Here is a 19,661-nt window from a genome sequence, read left to right as displayed (position 1 = left end):
ACTTTTCCTTTCTAATTTTTCATTGACTTTATAAAAGTCACTTTAAAATTAGACTTAGTAACTTTATCACTTAAAGTCACTTTTAAATTAAATTTAACTTTATAAAAATTATAAAGTTACTTTAGGAGAAAAATTAAATTCTTTTGGACACTTTTCCCTAGGCCAAAGATCAAAGCCTAAGGGAACCACCTATCCTCCGGTACCAAATTTCAACACTCCCTCTTACCGAGGAAGGTGTTCCTCACCACACCCATCTTGTCTCTGAAGTAGACATGCTTGCCCCGTGGTAAGGCTTTGGTAAGAAGATCTGCAACCTGCTCATCAGTGGAAATATACTCAAGCTTCACAGCTCCCTTCTGAACATAGTCTCTGATGAAATGATATCTGATCCCGATATGCTTTGACCTGTCATGAAATACTGGATTCTCCGTGAGTTTAATGCAACTCTGATTATCACAGTAAATCACTGAAGGTCTCAACGGCTGACCAAATAAGCCAAACAACATCTTGCGAAGCCAGATGGCCTCACAACTAGCTAGACTGGCTGCCATATACTCTGCTTCCACTGAACTCAATGCTACTGACTGCTGCTTCCGGCTGAACCATGACACTACTGCTGAACCCAACCCAAAACAGCACCCTGAAGTGCTCTTCCTATCAGAAGCACAACCTGCCCAATCAGAATCAGTGTATCCTGCCAATCTCACTCCATCTCCCTGCCTGTAGTCCAGACCATAATCCACTGTCCCCTGCAAGTATGTATCTATCCTGGAGTACCAAGCTCTGGGAGCTTGCTTCAGGCCATGAAGGGCCTTCTTCAGTCTGCACACATGGGACTCCTTCCCATGCACCTCAAAGCACTGTGGCTGCTCAATGTACACCTCCTCCTGTATGAAGCCATTGAGAAATGCAGTCTTCACATCCATCTGGTGGATCTTCCAACCCATCTTTGCTGCTATCGATATAATGGAGCGGATAGAAGTATATCGAGCCACGGGAGCGAAGGTCCTCATAATCAACTCCCTCTACTTGGGAGAACCCTCTAGCCACAAACCTTGGCTTTGAATTTCTCAATGCTGCCATCTGCAGCATGCTTTACCTTGTAAAGCCATCTGGAAGTAACCACGGATTTGCCCTCAGGCCTCGGCACCACCTCCCAAACATTATTCTTCATGATAGAAGAATACTCCTCCTGCATGGCCTCTCTCCAGACTGCTGGCTAGCTGCCTCCTCATAGCTAGAAGGCTCAAAGTCAAGGATGCTGGTAACCATCGCCATATAGCTACAAAACCTCTCAGGTGGTCTACTCTCTCTGACCGACCTCTTCGGCTCAGCAACAGATGTGGCATCTCTCAAGGTGTCCTGAAGCCACTTGGGCTTTCTCTTCCCTGAGCATGCTTCTCCCATAGGAGAATGAAACTCCTCATCACCATCAGTAGTCTGAACTCCTGACTGTCTGTCTGTTGTCCTCCTGCCTGCACCTGAACCTGTAGAAGCTGAGGTACCGTGTGAACTGTCCATCAGTGGACTCCCTAGTGAACTGCTCTGTGAACTGCTCTGCATGCTGCCCGGAGCACCACCCCTCTGGCTCGGTGAGCCACTGCTCACTAACGGACCTGACATCCTCATAGATGTACCTCCTGATCCTCCTTATCCCTACCCACTGGATCCCTGCGACTGACTCAACTGTTGCTGAGGGTCTGGCTGATCCAGATACTCTAACTCTCGTGACCTCCTAAAGGCCCTGTCCTCCTCGAACTTCACATCCCGTCTGACAACAACTCTGCTCTGTGCAGGAATGTAAATCCGAAAGGCCTTTGAGGTCTCACTGTAGCCCACAAAGATACCCTTCTCTGCGGTGGGCTCTAGTTTGGTCCTCTTCTCCTTGGGTATATAGGAGTATGTAATGCATCCAAAGATATGAAGATGACCAATATCAGGCTTCTTCCCAGAGAAAGCCTCCTCCAGAGTCATGTTCCCCAAGGCACGATGCGGACTCCTGTTCTGCAAGTAAACAGCTGTGTTGCAAGCCTCTGCCCACAAGAACAATGGCAACCCCTGATCATGTAACATGGCTTTGGCAGCCCCTATGATGGATCTGTTCTTCCTCTCCGCAACCCCGTTCTACTGGGGGTTGTAAGGAACAGTGAACTCCCTCCTAATGCCTGCCTCCGCACAATAGTCAACAAACTCTCCAAGGGTGTACTCTCCTCCATTGTCCGACCTCAAGGACTTGATCTTTCGACCTGTCTGTGTCTCCACAAGAGCTCTGAACTCCTGAAACCGCTTGAAGACCTCACTCTTGGTCTTCAAAAAATAAATCCAGGTCCTCCTGGAGTGATCATCAACGAATAAAACATAGTACTCATATCCACTCAAGGAAACATGAGACATCCGACCGCTCACATCGGAATGAATCAAATCAAGTATCCCAGTCGCTCTACTGTCACTACTGGGAAAAAGGGATTTGGCAAACTTGCCCATCGCACAACCTCTGCAAGTATCAAAGTGATCGGTACTGAAATCTGGCACACCTGTAGTGATCTCCCGCAATGTCCTCAAGGTTCCATGATACATATGTCCCATTCTGCGGTGCCAAATCTCACACAGCTCAGAACTGCTAGCTCTGCTGTTGGTACTACTGCTCAATGCCAAAAGGGGCTGGAATGCAAACTTGTACACCTTTGCATGGCGTACACCTATTACTCTAGCTGAATCAGCTGGAGTGCCCCTGGGATACATCAACACCTGTCCTCCCCTGAACAGTACCTCATATCCTCTGTCCTTGAAAGCTGAGACGGATATGAGGTTCTTCCTCATCCCTAGCCCATAAAGAACATCTGACACTTTCAAGGGAGGTTTGGACTCCCTTTGAAATCTCAGTGTCCCCACCCCGACTGCTCTAACAACTCTGTCATCACCGAGTACTACCTCAATATCAGTGCCACTCTCTGAAAGCTCTGAGAAGTACTCACGGACTCCTGTCATATGACGTGAAGCCGCACTGTCCACATACCAGATACCTGAAGATGCTCCGCTAATCGAGGGAAAAGCATGCTCCCTCTGAACCTGTGTGGCAGGTGATCCTGCACTAGAGGACTCACACGTAGTGAACGCAAACTCCCGGTCAAAACGACCTGCAAAGTCCTCAATCTCTGCTGAAGCTGCCACGTCCTGGTTCTTCCCCTTCTTCTTCTTCTTCTCCGGACACACAACTGCATCCCATCTTTTGACAATTCCAACACTTCACCTTGGAATAGTCCTTCTGTGTGTTCCCCTGTTTACCTTTACCTTTGCCTTCGCCCCCACCACTGCTTGTGGAAGCCTACTTCTTACCTTTGCCTTTCTTGCCTCCTGCCACCAGTGCTACATCCTCATCCTGCTCAACTGGCTTGGCTGCCCCAAGCTGACCTTTCCTGATCTCTGTCTGAATGCAATCATCTCAAAACCTCTCCCATGTGGGAAGGGTCTCACGTGCACAAACCCCATCAGCAAAGTTCAACCATGAATGGGGGAGGCCATTCACTGCAATCCGCACCAACTCAGTGGGTGGAATGGCCTCTCCAATCGCTGCCAACTCATCTCTCACATTAGTAATCTTTGTGAGATATCCAGCTGCACTATCATTACCCATCTTAATGTTCTTCAGCTTCTCCTTCAGGACCATCTTCCGGTTCTCATTGGTACTCTGGTAGAGATTGGACAACGCTGTCCACATCTCATGGGCATTGCTCTTTCCTCTCACATGAGGAATGCAATGGTCTTTGATTCCGTCTAAAATCAGCCTCTTACCCTTATTGTTCTTCTTATTATACTCAGCCAACTGAGTAGCATCAGTAGGCACAACAACAGGGTTCTGTGTGGTATGCACCATGATATCCCAGACTTCTACCTCCTCAAAGATACTCTGCATTCTCTCCTTCCAAACGTTGTAATTTGTATGCCCATCCAGCCTATCCTCCACCCTCAATCCCAATGACATCCTGCTGTCCTAAAACTGAAAAATAGCACTGTTGTAGTAAAGATAAAACTGCTATTTATGAAAAATCAGCTTGCTGGAATTTTCTGAGTGAAAAATCAGCAGCTGTAATTTTTCCTTTTGCTGTCCCAAATTGCCCTTCAATACTCAAGCTCCGATACCATGTAGAAATTTCTCATTTCCCACCCCGGTTTTCAGTTTCACCTTATTTCTCCCATGTAGTTAAATGCCCTTTCCCATAACCATACATTTAACAAGCTGAAAAAATAAATATTGCTGAAAACACAAATTCTGGAAATTTTACAGAATGCTGGAAATTGCAGAAATAAAAATCAGCAGTAATAAACAACCATTAAAACACATTTAAACACTGAGATTTTTGGTCAATGTGACCCTGGAAAAACCCCCTACAACTCTTGGGGAAAACCAGTTCGAGAGCTCTTCTTTATTTCTGAAAATTGCCTTTTTACAGTGAGAAATATTTAGCAAAAAAATCAACAAGCAAATTTACAACTTATCTCTTTTCCCATGCTTCACAGCAAACTAGAAATTACAGCAAACAGGACAGCAATAAATGCTATACGGCCTCCTCGATTTTCGTGCCCACTTTCAGCATTAGATGCTGTTGTACGACCAGCATTAAATGCGCTGTATGGACTGCAATAAATGCGTTGTACGGCCCTCGTTTTGCGTGCAAAAAAATCAGCAAACTGCTCCTCGATTTTTGTGCAAACCACTCCTCGAAAATCGTGCCAAAATCTGCCTTTCACTGTGTGTTGAATCAGCTATACAAATCTGCTCAACTGCTGCCTTGGAATGTGTGCCAAACTGCTGTCTCCTTCTCCTCCCTGCTCAGAAATCTCTCTTGCTCTCTTGCTCTCCTTCTTCTAATCTGCTCATGAAAGAATGAATGACCTTTTCCTCCTTTTCCTCCTTTAATCTAACCCCAAGTGACTTTTGGGTGATCCAAGTGACTTTTGGGTGATCCCTAAATCCAATCGCTGAAATAGATTGAGATCTAAGGCTGAGATTAAATGTTCATTTAAATCTCACTTTTTATTTTTTAATTCACCCCACTTTAATAAAGACCCACTTAGTCATTTATTTCCAAAGTCACTTTTCCTTTCTAATTTTTCATTGACTTTATAAAAATCACTTTAAAATTAGACTTAGTAACTTTATCACTTAAAGTCACTTTTAAATTAGATTTAACTTTATAAAAATTATAAAGTTACTTTAGGAGAAAAATTAAATTCTTTTGGACACTTTTCCCTAGGCCAAAGATCAAAGCCTAAGGGAACCACCTATCCTCCAATATCAAATTTCAACATTAGGGAGATTCCGCCGGGGCAACCACCAGACTGGGGGTTTGAGCACACTATTGAGCTTGAGCAGGGCAGATAGGCAGTGATTACTACCCCCTATAGGCATCCCAAGGCCTATCGGGACGAGATGGAGCAGGCCATTCAAGAGTTGCTGGCTCTTGGGCACATCCGACCAAGCACGAGTCCTTTTGCTTCTTCTGTGGTGTTGGTGAAGAAGAAGGACGGTACATTGAGGATGTGCATTGACTACAGGGCCCTGAACAAGAGGACATTGAAGAACAGGTACCCCATACCCAGGATCTATGAGTTGATGGATGAGTTGAGAGGAGCACGGTTCTTCTCAAAGATTGATTTGAGATCAGGGTACCATCAGATTCGCATGAGGGAGCAGGACATTCCCAAGACCGCCTTCAGATGTCACTATGGGCACTTTGAGTTTTTGGTGATGCCCTTCGGGCTAACCAACGCCCCAACTACATTCCAGTCTTGCATGAATCACATCTTTCGTAGTCACCTGAGGAAATTTGTGTTGGTGTTCTTTGATGATATACTCATTTACAGCAAGACATGGGAGGAGCATCTCTAGCATATTGAGATATTATTACGCATCTTGGAGGAGCAGCAGTTCTATGCCAAGCTCTCCAAATGTGAGTTCGGGTTGACAGAGATCTTATACTTGGGACACATCATTGGAGTGGACGGAGTGAGGGTCCACGAGGAGAAGATTAGGGCCATCAAAGATTGGCCGGAGCCGAGAAACGTGACGGAACTTCGAGGATTCATTGGCATTTGTACTTACTACCGGAAGTTCGTCAAAGGTTTCTCACAGTTTGCTGCACCCCTGACAGATTTGACGAAAAAGGGGGCATTCAGTTGGTCGGATACAGTGCAGCGAGCCTTTGACAAGCTTAAGGAGGTTATGAGCAGCTGCCCAGTGCTTGCATTGCCAGATTTTACGCAGCCATTTGTTTTGGAGTGTGATGCGTCGGGAGAGGGGATCGGCGCAGTATTGATGCAGGGAGGTCACCCTATAGCCTTTGAGAGCCGGAAGCTCCTTCCGCACGAGAGGTTGTATTCTATATATGACAAGGAGATGCTGGCCATCATGCATGCCTTGGCTAAGTACCAGCAGTATTTGGTGGGGAACAGGTTCAGGGTGAGGACTGATCACAACAGCCTCAAGTTCTTTTTGGAGTAGAAGCAGTTGCAGGAGAGGCAGCAGAAGTGGATCAGTGAGATCCAAGCATATGACTTTGACATTGAGTATGTCAAGGGTAAGAACAACATGGTAGCAGATGCCCTTTCACGTAGACCAACCACATTGTCTCTTATGAGCTTGGATACAAACTGGAGGGCTCGACTCTTAGTAGAGTACTCCAAAGACAGGTTTGCATGTGAGATTCTGGATGGGCAAGTGGCAGATGACAGGTTCAGCGTGATCGATGAGATCATCTATTACAGGGATCGGATCTTCTTAACCGAGGGGTCTCAGCTCAAGAAGAAGATACTCCAGGCATCATATGATTCACCATTGGCAGGCCATCAGGGGTTTACCAAAACCTACAGGGCCATTAGAGAGACGTTCTCCTGGAAGGGCCCCAAGGAGGACGTACTCCGCATATCAAGGAGTGCGATGTTTGCCAACGAAACAAGGGAGAGATGAGCCATCCTGCGGGTTTATTGCAGCCGCTACCCATTCCAGAGGGGAAATGGGAGAGCATTTCGATGGACTTCATCACAGGATTGCCCACGGTACAGGGCAAGGATTGTATCTTTGTCGTCGTTGACCGACTGACAAAGTACGCGCATTTCTTTGCCATATCCGCACACTACACAGCAGCACAGGTGGCCGAGCTGTTCTTCAGGGAGATCTTCAGGCTACATGGTCTTCCTAAGACCATCGTCAGTGACAGGGACAGCCATTTCATGGGCGGGTTTTGGCAGGAGCTTTTCCGGTTGGTGGGGACGGAGTTGACTCCGAGTACCAGTTATCACCCACAGACGGATGGGCAGACAGAGATAGTTAACAAGTGGCTGGAGGGCTACTTGCGTAACTATGTCAGTGGGCAGCAGCGAGCATGGCTGAAGTGGCTGCATCTGGGGGAGTATTGCTACAATACTTCACATCACATATCCATTGGTATGTCACCATTCTATGCCTTATATGGGTATCATCCTTTATCTTTTGTTGACGTGATGTTTGGTGACAACAGGGCTCCTAGAGCCAAGATTTGGATCCAAGAGAGTCAGGATATCCTCCGAGCTCTCAAGGATAACATGGCTACAGCGCAGAACCAGCAGAAGTTGTATGCTGACAGGGGTCAGGTAGAAAGGCAGTTCGAGGTGGGGGACATGGTCTACCTACGATTACAGCCATACCGACAGTCATCGCTGAAGCGGAAGGGGGCTGAAAAACTCAAGCCCCGCTTTTATGAGCCATACAGGGTGATACGCAGGATTGGACAGGTTGCATATGAGTTAGAGTTGCCCCAAGGCAGCAAGATTCATAACATTTTTCATGTATCATGCCTGAAAAAGGCATTGGGGCAACAGGTAATAGTGACAGATGAGCTACCACCTATGGATGATGAGGGGCATTTGGTATTGCAGCTAGAGGCTATCATTGATACCAGGGAGAGGCAGCTACAGTGCAGGACGGTCCAGGAATTCTTGGTGAGGTGGAAGAATTTGTCGGATGAGGATGCCACTTGGGAGAATGAGAAGATCTTACAGCATCCATCACTTCAGTTGCTAGGACAAGCAACATTTTGTCGCCGGAGACTATAATGTTCCTAATTAGCCCCAGCTAATTGGAATATTCGATTTTGCCAAATTTTGCCTTCTATAGTTATTTTGTAAATAAAAAAAAGTGAGAAAGGGGGACATAACTCACTTTTAGAATAAAAGTCACTTCCTAGTAGCACAATGTTGTGACTTAAAGGGAGAGCCAAGGGGGCCAAAAGGGGGACACAAAAATGGAGCCCACGCAGACACATGGAGGGACTGTGCAGGAGGGGAGGAACACGTGGCAAAAGGGGAATCACGCAGGAGAAGGTGAGCATTGGGATTGAGAGAGGCAGAAGCTATAAAAGAGAGAGGAGCCCCCTCATTTTGATCATTTAGTTATGTGCATTTTGAGCTAGTCATTTCGAATTCTGAGCACGCTGGCTGTTTAGCTGGTCTGCAGCACTATTTAGTGCATTAAGTGTCTCCGTTCGGAGATCTCACCCTTAGCCCCGGGGGACTTCGAGTGCCTACTCGAGCAAGGTATTTCCTTTGGTGTTTCAGCAGAAGTTTCATCAGCATTCCTGCAGCAGTGTTAGCAGCATTTTGGAGGACTGCGCAGCACTGGGAGAGGGACACAGTTCTGTTTGGTTGTTGTGCTGGATTGGGGTCTTGCAAGTGGATTTTTACAGAGAGATTGGGTAGAGGTCTAGCTCGTCTCATTGGAGGATTTTGGCAGGGTTTCAGGCAGTATTTCAGGCAGAGTTTAGGGGGGTTTCCTTCAGTGGCAGCGCAGGGCATTGAGGAACTGCGCAGAACCCCAAGGGGGTGTTTTTCGGGGGTCAGCCATTCCAGGAGAGCTTTCTGGGTTTTCCTGGGTTTCTTGAGTAGAGACCGAATCCAGAGTTTCCGCTTTTTCCAAGGAGGGGAGCAGCCCCAAATCATCATTTGTTTTCCAGCAGCAGCTTCCACGCAGAGAGGCCATTATTGTCATTCTGAGTGTATTTCTTCACTTGCCTTGTGCAAGTCGAGGTGCCATCTGTCTAATCACCTCTTGTACTCATTTTATTGCTCAATATAATAAAATGGCTTAGCATTTCTCGCTACATTTGTTGTGAATCTGCTTATATTTCCAATTTACATTATTATATGTTGTTCCATTGTTATTTTATCACTTCTGGGTTATTATATCATTTGCACATATTTGGTTGGAGTTTTGTTGGGGTTTGAGGAATATTCTAGGTTAGGAATATTACAAAGCAGCCTTAGGATCATGTTTCTTATCCTTATCCTTTTTCTTCAAAGGACATTGGGATGTATAGTGACGCATCTCGCCACAACTGAAACACTTCACCTTCGAAATGTCCTCCTTTCACTTTGGCTTCTGCTATCCCTTTGGTGGTAGAGTTGCGTTCTCCTCCTCCTCCTTCATCTTTGTGTCACTCCCATTACTACCACTGAGGTTGACCTTCACTAGGTCCCTCCTTAACTCCTCCTGTTGAAGAGTCGCCCACATCTCCTTCCACGAAGGTAGTTTTTCTTTGCCCAATATGCTTTGGACGAAAACTTGCCATTCATCCGAGACTCCATTCAGGGCTATCCTCACCATCGCGGTTGGCTAAGGAGTGGACCCCACTGCAGCAAGTTGGTCTCTAGTGTCCTGAAGACGTTGAAGATAGAGATTCACCCTTCTCCTTTCTACATCAAAGTCCGTTGCAACTTTTGCTCCAAATACATCTTTCATTCTTTGGAAGAGCCTTCATACAGAGAAGACAAGGCTTCCCACATCTCTCGGGCGATATCCTTGCCCTACAAGTGTGAAACCACATGATCTCAAACTCCATCGAGAATGAGCCTCTTTGCATTCCCCTGCTTGGCCTTGTACTTCTTCTTTTGATCATTGTCAGCAAGAACAGCTACAACACTTTTGACGTAGGCCTCAAGATCATATTCTTCCAGAATAGCTAAGACTCCGGTCTTCCATATTGTTATCACTCCTCCGAATCTCCAGGGCTGAGGAAGAATCCAACCATAGACCAACCTTTTGACTTGGTAGCTAGCCTTACCAAGCTGGAGAGGGCTCTCTCCAAAGGATCACAGCCAAGAGGGCTGGATGGATTAGGGTTTTAGGCTAGGTATAAAGTGCAGAGGGTTGTTTGATTTGATTTGGTGGGGTTATTGTTGGATGAGGGTATTAGGTCAAAGAAGCTAGGTCAGGGCAAATGAGATATGATTGCAGACATTCAAAGGGGCAAGGTAGGTAGGAGGCTTAGCACTTCAAAGGTGGTTTGATGAGATGGTTTAAGACTGATGAGGAGTTAGGAAGAGCATAGGAGATGTATTCTTCCTAAACTGAAGAAAATGGACAAATTATGATAAATTTCCAAAACAGAGCATGAACAAACATGTATTCTGCCTATCAACTTGAAAATTACCATATAATAGACATGAAATGGTTTATGAGCATACAAAACATTCATACAGATGATCACAAAGAAGAAACAATGCTAAACATTCATACCACATGTATCCCAAAGAAATAGCTGCAACTCATCTATTAATACTGGCCAAAATCTGATACAATAGTGTCTTTGATCACTAGCACAACATCCAACTGAGCCCAACCTCTGAAAGGAGTGAAGAAAGGGAAGATATAGACATCAAAACAAACTCCTCCGAACCTCAGGGGTCGAATCCATGAGAGGAGGAGCAGTTCCACCAAAATCTACACTGATAGCTAGAGTGTAAGGTGGTCAAAGTGACTCATCCCTAATTACATTGAAACTGATTCATTTGACTTGATGAAGTCCATTAACCTAATGTATTTACCCCTAGGTAATAGTAAAAGACCATAATTACATTTACCATATCAATTACATCAGTAAAAAGTTGATTCCCATAGGTGAAAATCAAATCTGGAGAAGAACAGTGAAAAATCAGGCAAACTGTCAAGTGCGCCCTCACAGTGTCAAGTGCGCAGCACCATCTTCAGACCAGCTTTTGGCTGCCTTCTTGGAGTCCAAATTGAGCCCAAGATAGCTCATTGGAAAGCCTATCCAGTCTAGTTTCCAAATCTGCCTTTAGTTTTCAAAATGGACCTGATTTGGCCCTCCAAAACTTCATTCTCCCAAGACTGGTCAAGTGCGCAGTGCCAAGCTGAAAAAGAGGGCAGAAACATGATGTTTTGCTAGTTTTTTGCCCTTTTCACCTGCCAGTTTTTCAAACCAGGGCTGGAAACATGGTTTTCCTAGATGTATGTGTCATTATGAATCCAGTGGTGGTCTCCATTTCTCCGAAAAGTGTCCCAAAAAAGTGCGCAGCGCCCTAGGGCGCTGCGTGTTTGACCATACAGCTGAATTTGTGTGTGTTAACCTCAAAATTTTCATTCCATATCACATCATTTAGAGAGGTCGAGCAAACTTGCGCAAGGAAGCAGGATCAGCCAGTAGTAAGTACAGTTCGTACAGCTACGCAAGAGAGAGGCCGAGTTGCACTAGAGTGTGCAGGGTGTTGTTTTGAGGAACAGAGAATTCTAAGGGGATTTTTCCTAGTGCTTTGTAATTGATTCACTGAAATTTTTCTAAGCAGATCAATAAAGACACAAATTAGCAGGTTTTCCCCAGTTGGGGTTTCCTGGGTATTTTTGATGTTTTGTTAATTGTATGTTTGTGTCTTTATGAATTTATTTTCTGTTGCAAATTCGTTAGAATACTCAATATATTTGATCAATGAATTTCACAGTTTAGTTTCTAGTTCTTGCATCTCAAAACATTGTTCAAATTAGTTGTTGGATAATAGAAAGCTGACAGATACTATTGTTCTCTTTTGGGATTTGTTTAGCTTTTCCCTTGAGGTCAAGTAATCTTATCTTGTATAATTGTTGATTTTCTTGGTTGGAGGATTCATTCCATATGAAGCCTTCCTTGTAGTATTTCGGCTCCATTTCTTGTCTTGTTTTTTATTCTAGGGTTGTATCCTTAGTGTTCCCCCTATTATCAAAACTTCAAGCACTGTGATACCAAATCTAAGAGGGGATACAATTCTTTGTCCTTGACTCTTGTGGAAAAGGAATCATACTCTTACTCCAACAATTTATAATCAAAACTCTTTTCCAAAATTTATTGTAATTTTTGTAAATTTATATTTAGAATTAAAATATAAAAGCCCTCAAAAATATATATATTCCAAAAATCCAAAAAAAGTCATATAAGAAAATAGTAATACAAAAACATATTTCAATAGTAAATTTCTTCACTAGGCATGGTTTACTTTGCATCAATTAATTATTTTCATTGGATAAACCACCATAAATTTGCATTTTTGGAGGCCCTAGAAGCCCTAAGGCTGTATGACCCCCCTTTGTTTTGCCTCATATTGTTGTTCTAACATCATTTATTTCCGTGTGTTTAAGGCTTATTATAGGTTCTGGAAACTATTTACAACAATTGAAGACAATTAGAGGCAAACCCTAACCTTGGAATACATGATATTCAAGCCAAATCCTCTCGTATCCTTTTATAATTGATTTAAAGGTGTCTTCTTTGAATATTCATTATCTAAATCATATATTACCTATCCAAATCATTTTGTGGATCTGATCACTCATTTAGACTAAAGTCAATTTTCAGGCCTCACAGTTGAGGATCATTTTCTAAGTAGTTTACTTGCAGATTGAATATCCTTTTCAACTACTCATAGAAATTTGGTGTTTTGTGTTCATTAGAAAATACTTTCATTGTACTAACACTTCCAACCAAGTTTCTTGAGTTTCAGGTCCACCAAGAGCTAGTTATGGGCCCCTGAATTGGCCTTTTGCTTGTTGACTTTCTGCAATCTTCAGAAATTGCAGAAATTGCAAGTTTGAACAGAAAGATTATCTCCTTCCTAGAGTCAAATAAATCAGGTAAAACGTATCCAAATCATTCCCTATCGTGGTAAAAAGTCTCAATACTCAATTGGTGGTCATTTTCAAGCTTATTTCATTGATCCATCAAATATTTTCTTTGTTGGTATGCATTAATTGTCTATTGTCGTATCATCTTCCATATCATAAGTTGTTGTCAAATTAACTCCTAACCCTTCCAACTTGGTGTATTTAGGCTCTAATCTATTTGTATATTGGCTGTGTGTTTCGTTTGGGATACCGCCCTTGGTGTTTCATAGGAGTTAGCCGAAAGCAGAGGAATACATTGGGTGTGTTCCTAAGGTGCTTACTGTGTAGCTAGTTTGGAGACCTCATTAAACCCCGCTACTTTGAGAAGTACCAGGGATTATTTGGGATAGCATTGCAAGCAACAAGTTAGTATCTAGAAATAATCCTTTGGTTGCGAATTAACCTTCCTTAGTTCTCGTTTCCCTATGTTACCAACCACAACAATGAAACCTAGGATAAGCCCAAAGGATTTCCCCTTTGGCTTGGTTTTCCAAGCTGGAAGTGAGGAGTGTGTCATCTAAGTGATGGTTGGTGACTTAATGAGTAGTTGCCTTAGGCATTCCCGTTAGAATGAGGTTAGACTTTTCCTCTAGGGAATCTTTGAGATCTAACAGAGCCCACTCAAGGAGAGGACTATGAACCCATGTGATCATTTCCTTCACCTTGAACAACATGGAAGGTTTCCTACCACCTCGCTTCAGGGATCCAATTAAAAGACCGATCACCACTCTCTAGTTGCATGCATGCTAATATTAATCCAGGCCACTATCCAAAGTCCAAAGTACACAATTTGGTAGGCACTTAGTGTTGATACCTATACTATTGATTTAGAGGACACATAAGCTAACTCATCCTTCCTACAACAATGCCATCTTAATTCAAGGAATGTTTCATCACTAGCTCTCCATCACTTTCTATGGTTTTCCTTTTTGGGATAACCTACTTGTATGCTTACATTAATCATTTCATTTCATGTTGCTCTTGTACTTGGTATTCAATTCATTTTGTTTTTTGTTAGTGTTATTTTTGCACCAATTTCTTTTGCTTGGCTATGCTTGCTAGTTGCAACTACTAGTCCTCTTGACCTATTACAATTTTCAATTTCAATTACATTTCAACAAAATGTCTTTAAATGATATTGTACAATGACAAGGAGATTTCAATATAACTTATAATCAAAACAATTCATATAATGTCAAAGAGGAATATTGGATAAAGAATCATGCAACGAAAATATAGTGACAAGAAAAAGAAAATAAACATTAACTTCTTAATAAACAAAGTACAAATATTAGATATAAAATAAAAGCAAAGAATCAAAACAAACTTTTTCGTTGTTCTGTAGAGGAATCAAATGCCATTGAAGTAGCTTCAAGGGCTATAAGACATTATAATAGTTTCTCTATTAATTTGATCACATTTATATTAGCGAATTTCTAACAAAGAATCAAATAGAAATGGTCAATAAGCTAGTTTGAGCCCTCTAATCGTCTTATTAAGAAAAACATTTTAGTTCACCAAACAAAGTCTATTGATGCACAGCACGATCAAAAGGAATATAGCAAAAGAATACTCAAGGATTAATCAAGATATGTCAAATATGAAAAACCATATAATATCACATACAAATCAATGGCAATACCTTTGGGAAAAACTTTTCCAATACAGCAACAGCTCGACGAGTATTCCATCCAGTGTATCCCCTAACCAAAACATCAGCCTGCAAATAACAATAACTTGTCATTAGATTACCAAATGCGTTGTATGACATACTTCAACGCAAGAATCCAGAAGGCCTCTTCTCGACTAGAAATCTTTCTCCATAAGAATTTACAGTATTGGCATTAAAAAAGAGTTTAATGTGCATGTGTCTTAAAGTGACCTAAATTTAAGAAAACATGTAAAGCAATTTTATGAGTATGAAAAAAAGCATAACTTTTTTATGTAGCATAACACTTTACACATATACATGGTGATTACCAAAACGGTGGTATCATGTTTAGCACTTGCTATATCTCAATTCAGTGAATAGTACTTCTTCATATTAAAGAGGTTGCTCATATATAACAACTGGAGGCAATATCATGCTAACTAATCACGAGCATCTAATAGTTACAGAAGGGTGATGAGCCCTAGGTAGTATCAAACCACTCAATTGCTTACGGGGAGACTTGTGTTTCACTTGAGGATGCTTAGCTTGAGGAGTATTCATTGGAGTGTGGTAGACACTAACAAGCACATGCTTAAGAGGTAGTGTTGGAGGATTCGATACCTTTGTTGGACCTTGTCTTGTGAAGGACTCACTTTGGGACCTGTTACCCCTCATGTTAGCAGGGGTACATACAAACTTTTGCAACGTTTTTCATCACCATTATAAGCCTATTACCCACCACCAATGGGTGACCCCTATAAAAGAAATTTTCTCTTGGATCTGTCTTCAACCAGCAGCCACCTAATAGCTTGGTGTGTTACTATTCTTCGCCGCCTAAGCCAGTCATTATGTGCCCTCGCTCATATGTCATGATCGTATGTTTGAACATGAGCCTTCTTGTTGGAATATATTATATTCCTTGGAAGGTAATAATGTCTTTGTATTATGTTGGAACTTGTCCACAATCTTATGTAAAAGAGTATTACATTATATCCCATATTTATTATGGCATAGTATACTCTTGTATCCATTTATTATATAAATAGGTGTTATTTTGGAGAATTATATTATCCCACATTTAATATGTGAGAGTAATTCCTCCACATCTCTGGGTATATAATAGGGGTCAAAGGAGCCTCTTAAGGCAGATACTATTTTGTGATACCATCACATCTTATCCTATGCTCACAGCATACTGCTATTTGTATCGGGTTATTTGTAGTTGCCCTCTTTGTAAGATTTTAGGAGATTTCTGGAGATAATAAAAGGTTGGACAACCTTCCTGTGGATGTAGCCCAATTGGGTGAACCACGTATATCTATTGTATTCTGTTTCCTTGTTCTCTTTCTATTCTTATTTATATGTTGATATATTGTTGGTTTCTTAGATAGATAGCTAGTTTAGTAGATCTAATATTCTAACATGGTATCAAAGCCATGGCTACTATGATCTAGCATCTTCTTTGAATTTAACCATCAACGTGTATCTTCATTTTTTGTTATCTGGGCACTCATTATTTTTTGTAGATTTGCTTTCTATCTGGTCGCCATTAGGCTTCTCTTCAGATCTGGGCATGATTCTACATATTTGAGTTTTTTTCTCATAACCCTAACTTTGTTATGTAGTTTTTTGCAGAATTTTTTTTTCAAGGGGCTCTTGATTGTTTTTCTGTAAGATCTATATGGTTTTTGGATTCTCCTCAAGGAGATCTATCTTTCGGTTGTAAGATCTGTGATTTTCGTCCATTTTTTTGGTCATTTTTTTGCAAGGCAAAAGATTGGCAGACTGAGGGTTCAAATCAGAATTTCAGCCACATAAGTGGATGCAAAGTGGTTGCACCATTTCCAAAAACTAGTTATAATGAGCATTTGGAGCATTATTGAGTGTTTTTTGTTTTGACACCCGACGTTTTTTGTCAGATTTGTTACCTTCTATGTATAATTTCCCAGAACAGAGTAGATATTTGGGTTCCTCTCGCTGAGCTACCCAATTTCAAAAAAAAAATCAGCTCAAATGGAGTACCGAAAGCAAAATTATCGTTGATTTAAGATTGACAGTTTTTTCAGGTTTTCTGGTGACGGCAGAACGAACTGTAGAAATTTACAGTTTTCTATCCACTTTTTCTCTTGTCATTTCTTGCATTTGGGTTTATATTTCTTGTCAAATATTCGATCATTTTGACTTCAGAAGTAGCTTATGTTCCTGAACTTGTCGGTTCTAACTATCTTGCATGGAAAAGGAAAATGATTGATGTTCTCAAGAGTAAGAATCTATGGAGGTTGGTTAATGGTGAACACAAGAAACCTACAGATGCTCAAGCCTTGATTAAATGGGAATAAAAGTGTGATCAAGCAAGAGGGCTCATTGGTTAAACGGTTTTAGATAGCCTTCAGGTAAGTATTAAGGCAGAAGACAGCCTGGTTGAGGTACGGATACTTCTTGCTTCTTTATTTGATAAATTTGATGATGTTTCTACTTATTACCTTGAAAAGAAGATTCATGAGCTAGATCCTACTAATTTTGATAGAGTAGAATTATATCTTGCTGAATTGAAAACCTTAAATGAAAAGTTAAATAATTGTGGTAAAGATTACAAGAAGACAAACATTGCTCTTATCATTCTTGTAGAACAAAAATTGCCATCTTGTTTTGACATGTTCATCCAAACTAGGAATAGGGCTCTTGAATTGTCTCAAAGTACCACGAAACCTACTTTTGATGATTTTTGTAAAGGGTTGATAAATGAGCAAGAAAGGTTGATTGATTTAGGACAAGTCTCACCTAATAAAGCTCTTATGGCACATAATAAGAATCCTAAGAAAAGTTTTAATAATGCTAAAGGTTCTTATTCACACACTTCTAATCATACTAATAATAATGGTCTTGCTTTTCATGCACATCATGAAACTAGTAAGAGGAAGAAAGTGTATGATCTTTGTAAGCATTGTGGTAAAACTAACCATCCTGAAAAGAATTGCTTTAAAGTGAAACATTTAATGGCTAAAGCTAACAAGAAAAATTCTAATGAATCTCAAGTAGTTTTATGTGCATTTGTTGTTTCGTCTTGTAATTCTTCTTCTAATGTGGAATGGATAATGGATTCTGGAGCTTCTAAACATATGACTGGTAATGTTTCTTTATTTAAATCTTGTGACACTAATAAGCACTCATCTCATAAAATTTCTATTGGTGATGGTAAACAACTTTCCGTAATTGGTTCTGGTAATATTAATGTTGCTAATGGTCAATTGGAAGATGTTTTTCATGTTCAAAACATGCCCATCAACTTACTTTCTATTTATCGTGCATGTCAGAAAGGTTTTAAATTTGAAGCTTGGCCTGATAAATATGTTCTTAAAGATATCAACCGAAATTACAAAGTAGTCTCTTCTAGTCTTGTTGATCATATAACTGGTTTATATAAATTTGTTGGTTTTAATTCAACTAAGAGACAACCCTTTTATTCCTATGTTTCTCATGCTGATGAACTAAGTCAATTATGGCATGAAAGATTGGGTCACTTGAATTATGGTAAAATGCAAATGCTAACTAAAATGGTTCATGGTTTGCCTAATATTTCTTCTACTACTGGTGTTTGTGAAGGATGTGTTCTTGGTAAACATCATAGAGAAATGTTTGATAAAGGTAAAGCCTAGCGTGCTAAAGCACCTTTGCAATTAATTCATAGTGATATCTGTGGTCCTCTTGAAGTTCCTTCAATATCTCATGCAGTTTATTTTCTTACCTTTATTGATGACTTTAGTAGAAAATCTTGGGTTTATTTTTTGAAAAATAAAAGTGAAACATTTGTAAAATTTCAAGAATTTAAATCCATGGTTGAAAATGCATCTGGTAAGAGTATTAAAACCTTGCGATCTGATAATGGGGGGGATTTTGTTAAGACAGCATTTGATGCATATTTATCTAAAGGAAAAACAGAACTTTAGTTCAAATGGCTAGATGTATGCTTTATTCTAAAGGACTGCATAAGAAAGTTTGGGTTGAAGCCATCTGTTGTGCTAATTTTATTTTAAATAGAGTTCCTACTAAAGTTGTTAAGCATGTTACCCCTGAGGAAAAATGGTGTTAAAATTGGCCACTAGGGCCAAACTCCATGTGGGTCATCTTATTTATGGCAACTGATATTTTTCTTGGATCCCTCTCATCGAGAGGTGTAGGATTGATCTAAAGATCATCCAATTCCGATAAGTATTCATGGAGTTATGAATTTATTTGCCTTATAAGACAATTCGTCAAGGTCGGCGAGCAACCAAATAAACCCCACATGTGCTCAACGTTTTAGTATAAATACTAAATAGAGGTGGCCTTCAAGTCATTTCAACACACTTGGGATCTCTTCCTCTCTCTACTTGTCTTTGGGTTTTAGTAGGAGGAGAGATCCTAAGGAATAACGTTGCCCTCATCCAGAGGGCAGAAAGCCGGAACTGCCGGAAAAGCCGGAACTGTCGGAACTGTCAGAAAAGCCGAAACTTCCGGAAAAGACGGAACTGCCAGAAAAGCCGGAAAAGCCAAAACTACCGGAACTACTGGTAAAGTCGGAACTACTGGAAAAGACGGAACTGCCAAAAAAGCTGGAAAAGCCGAAACTGTCGGAAAAGCCGGAAAAACCAGAACTGCCGGAAAAGCCGGAAAAGCTGGAAAAGCTGGAACTGCCGGAGCTGCTAGAAAATTCGGAACTGCCGGAAAAGCCGGAACTGTCAGGACTACCGGAACTATCGAGAACAGCTGGAATAGTCGGAACTGCCGGGAACAGTGGGAACTGCCAGAACTGTCGGGAACTGCCGAAACAACTGGAGCATCTGTCTCCGAAGGAGAGCAGCATGCAAGGGACAACTAACTAACATTGGCACAGTTGTATGGTACTTAGCAACAAATACACCAACCATGCAAGGGTCAACTAGCATGCAACAACAAGCATGCTAAGGACAACAAGTATGCTAGGGACAACAAGCAAGCAAGGGACAAGTAAGCAAGGTGCAGCCAACACATAGGTCAGTATGGCAACATGGTGCAACAATGGCACATAAT

The 19,661-nt window shown here is 41.5% G+C and overlaps 1 protein-coding gene across 2 annotated transcripts in view; it reads right to left on the bottom strand.

Annotated features, from left to right (window-relative positions):
- Positions 1–19,661, bottom strand: part of LOC149233834 (GDSL esterase/lipase WDL1-like) — a 373,119-nt gene that overhangs the window by 329,934 nt on the left and 23,524 nt on the right. For both annotated transcript variants that reach the window (XM_089379865.1, XM_089379864.1), the window contains exon 2: positions 14,604–14,681. In XM_089379865.1, the coding sequence (XP_089235991.1) occupies positions 14,604–14,681 (78 nt within the window). The remainder of the gene's footprint in view (positions 1–14,603; positions 14,682–19,661) is intronic.

This window comes from Pinus tabuliformis, chromosome J (assembly GCF_031772625.1).
Source record: "Pinus tabuliformis cultivar Carrire ecotype Pingquan chromosome J, CPIR1, whole genome shotgun sequence".
Classification (NCBI taxonomy): domain Eukaryota; kingdom Viridiplantae; phylum Streptophyta; class Pinopsida; order Pinales; family Pinaceae; genus Pinus; species Pinus tabuliformis.
The sequence above is the reverse complement of the archived record's forward strand: the minus strand, read 5'-3'. Positions and strand labels throughout refer to the sequence as shown.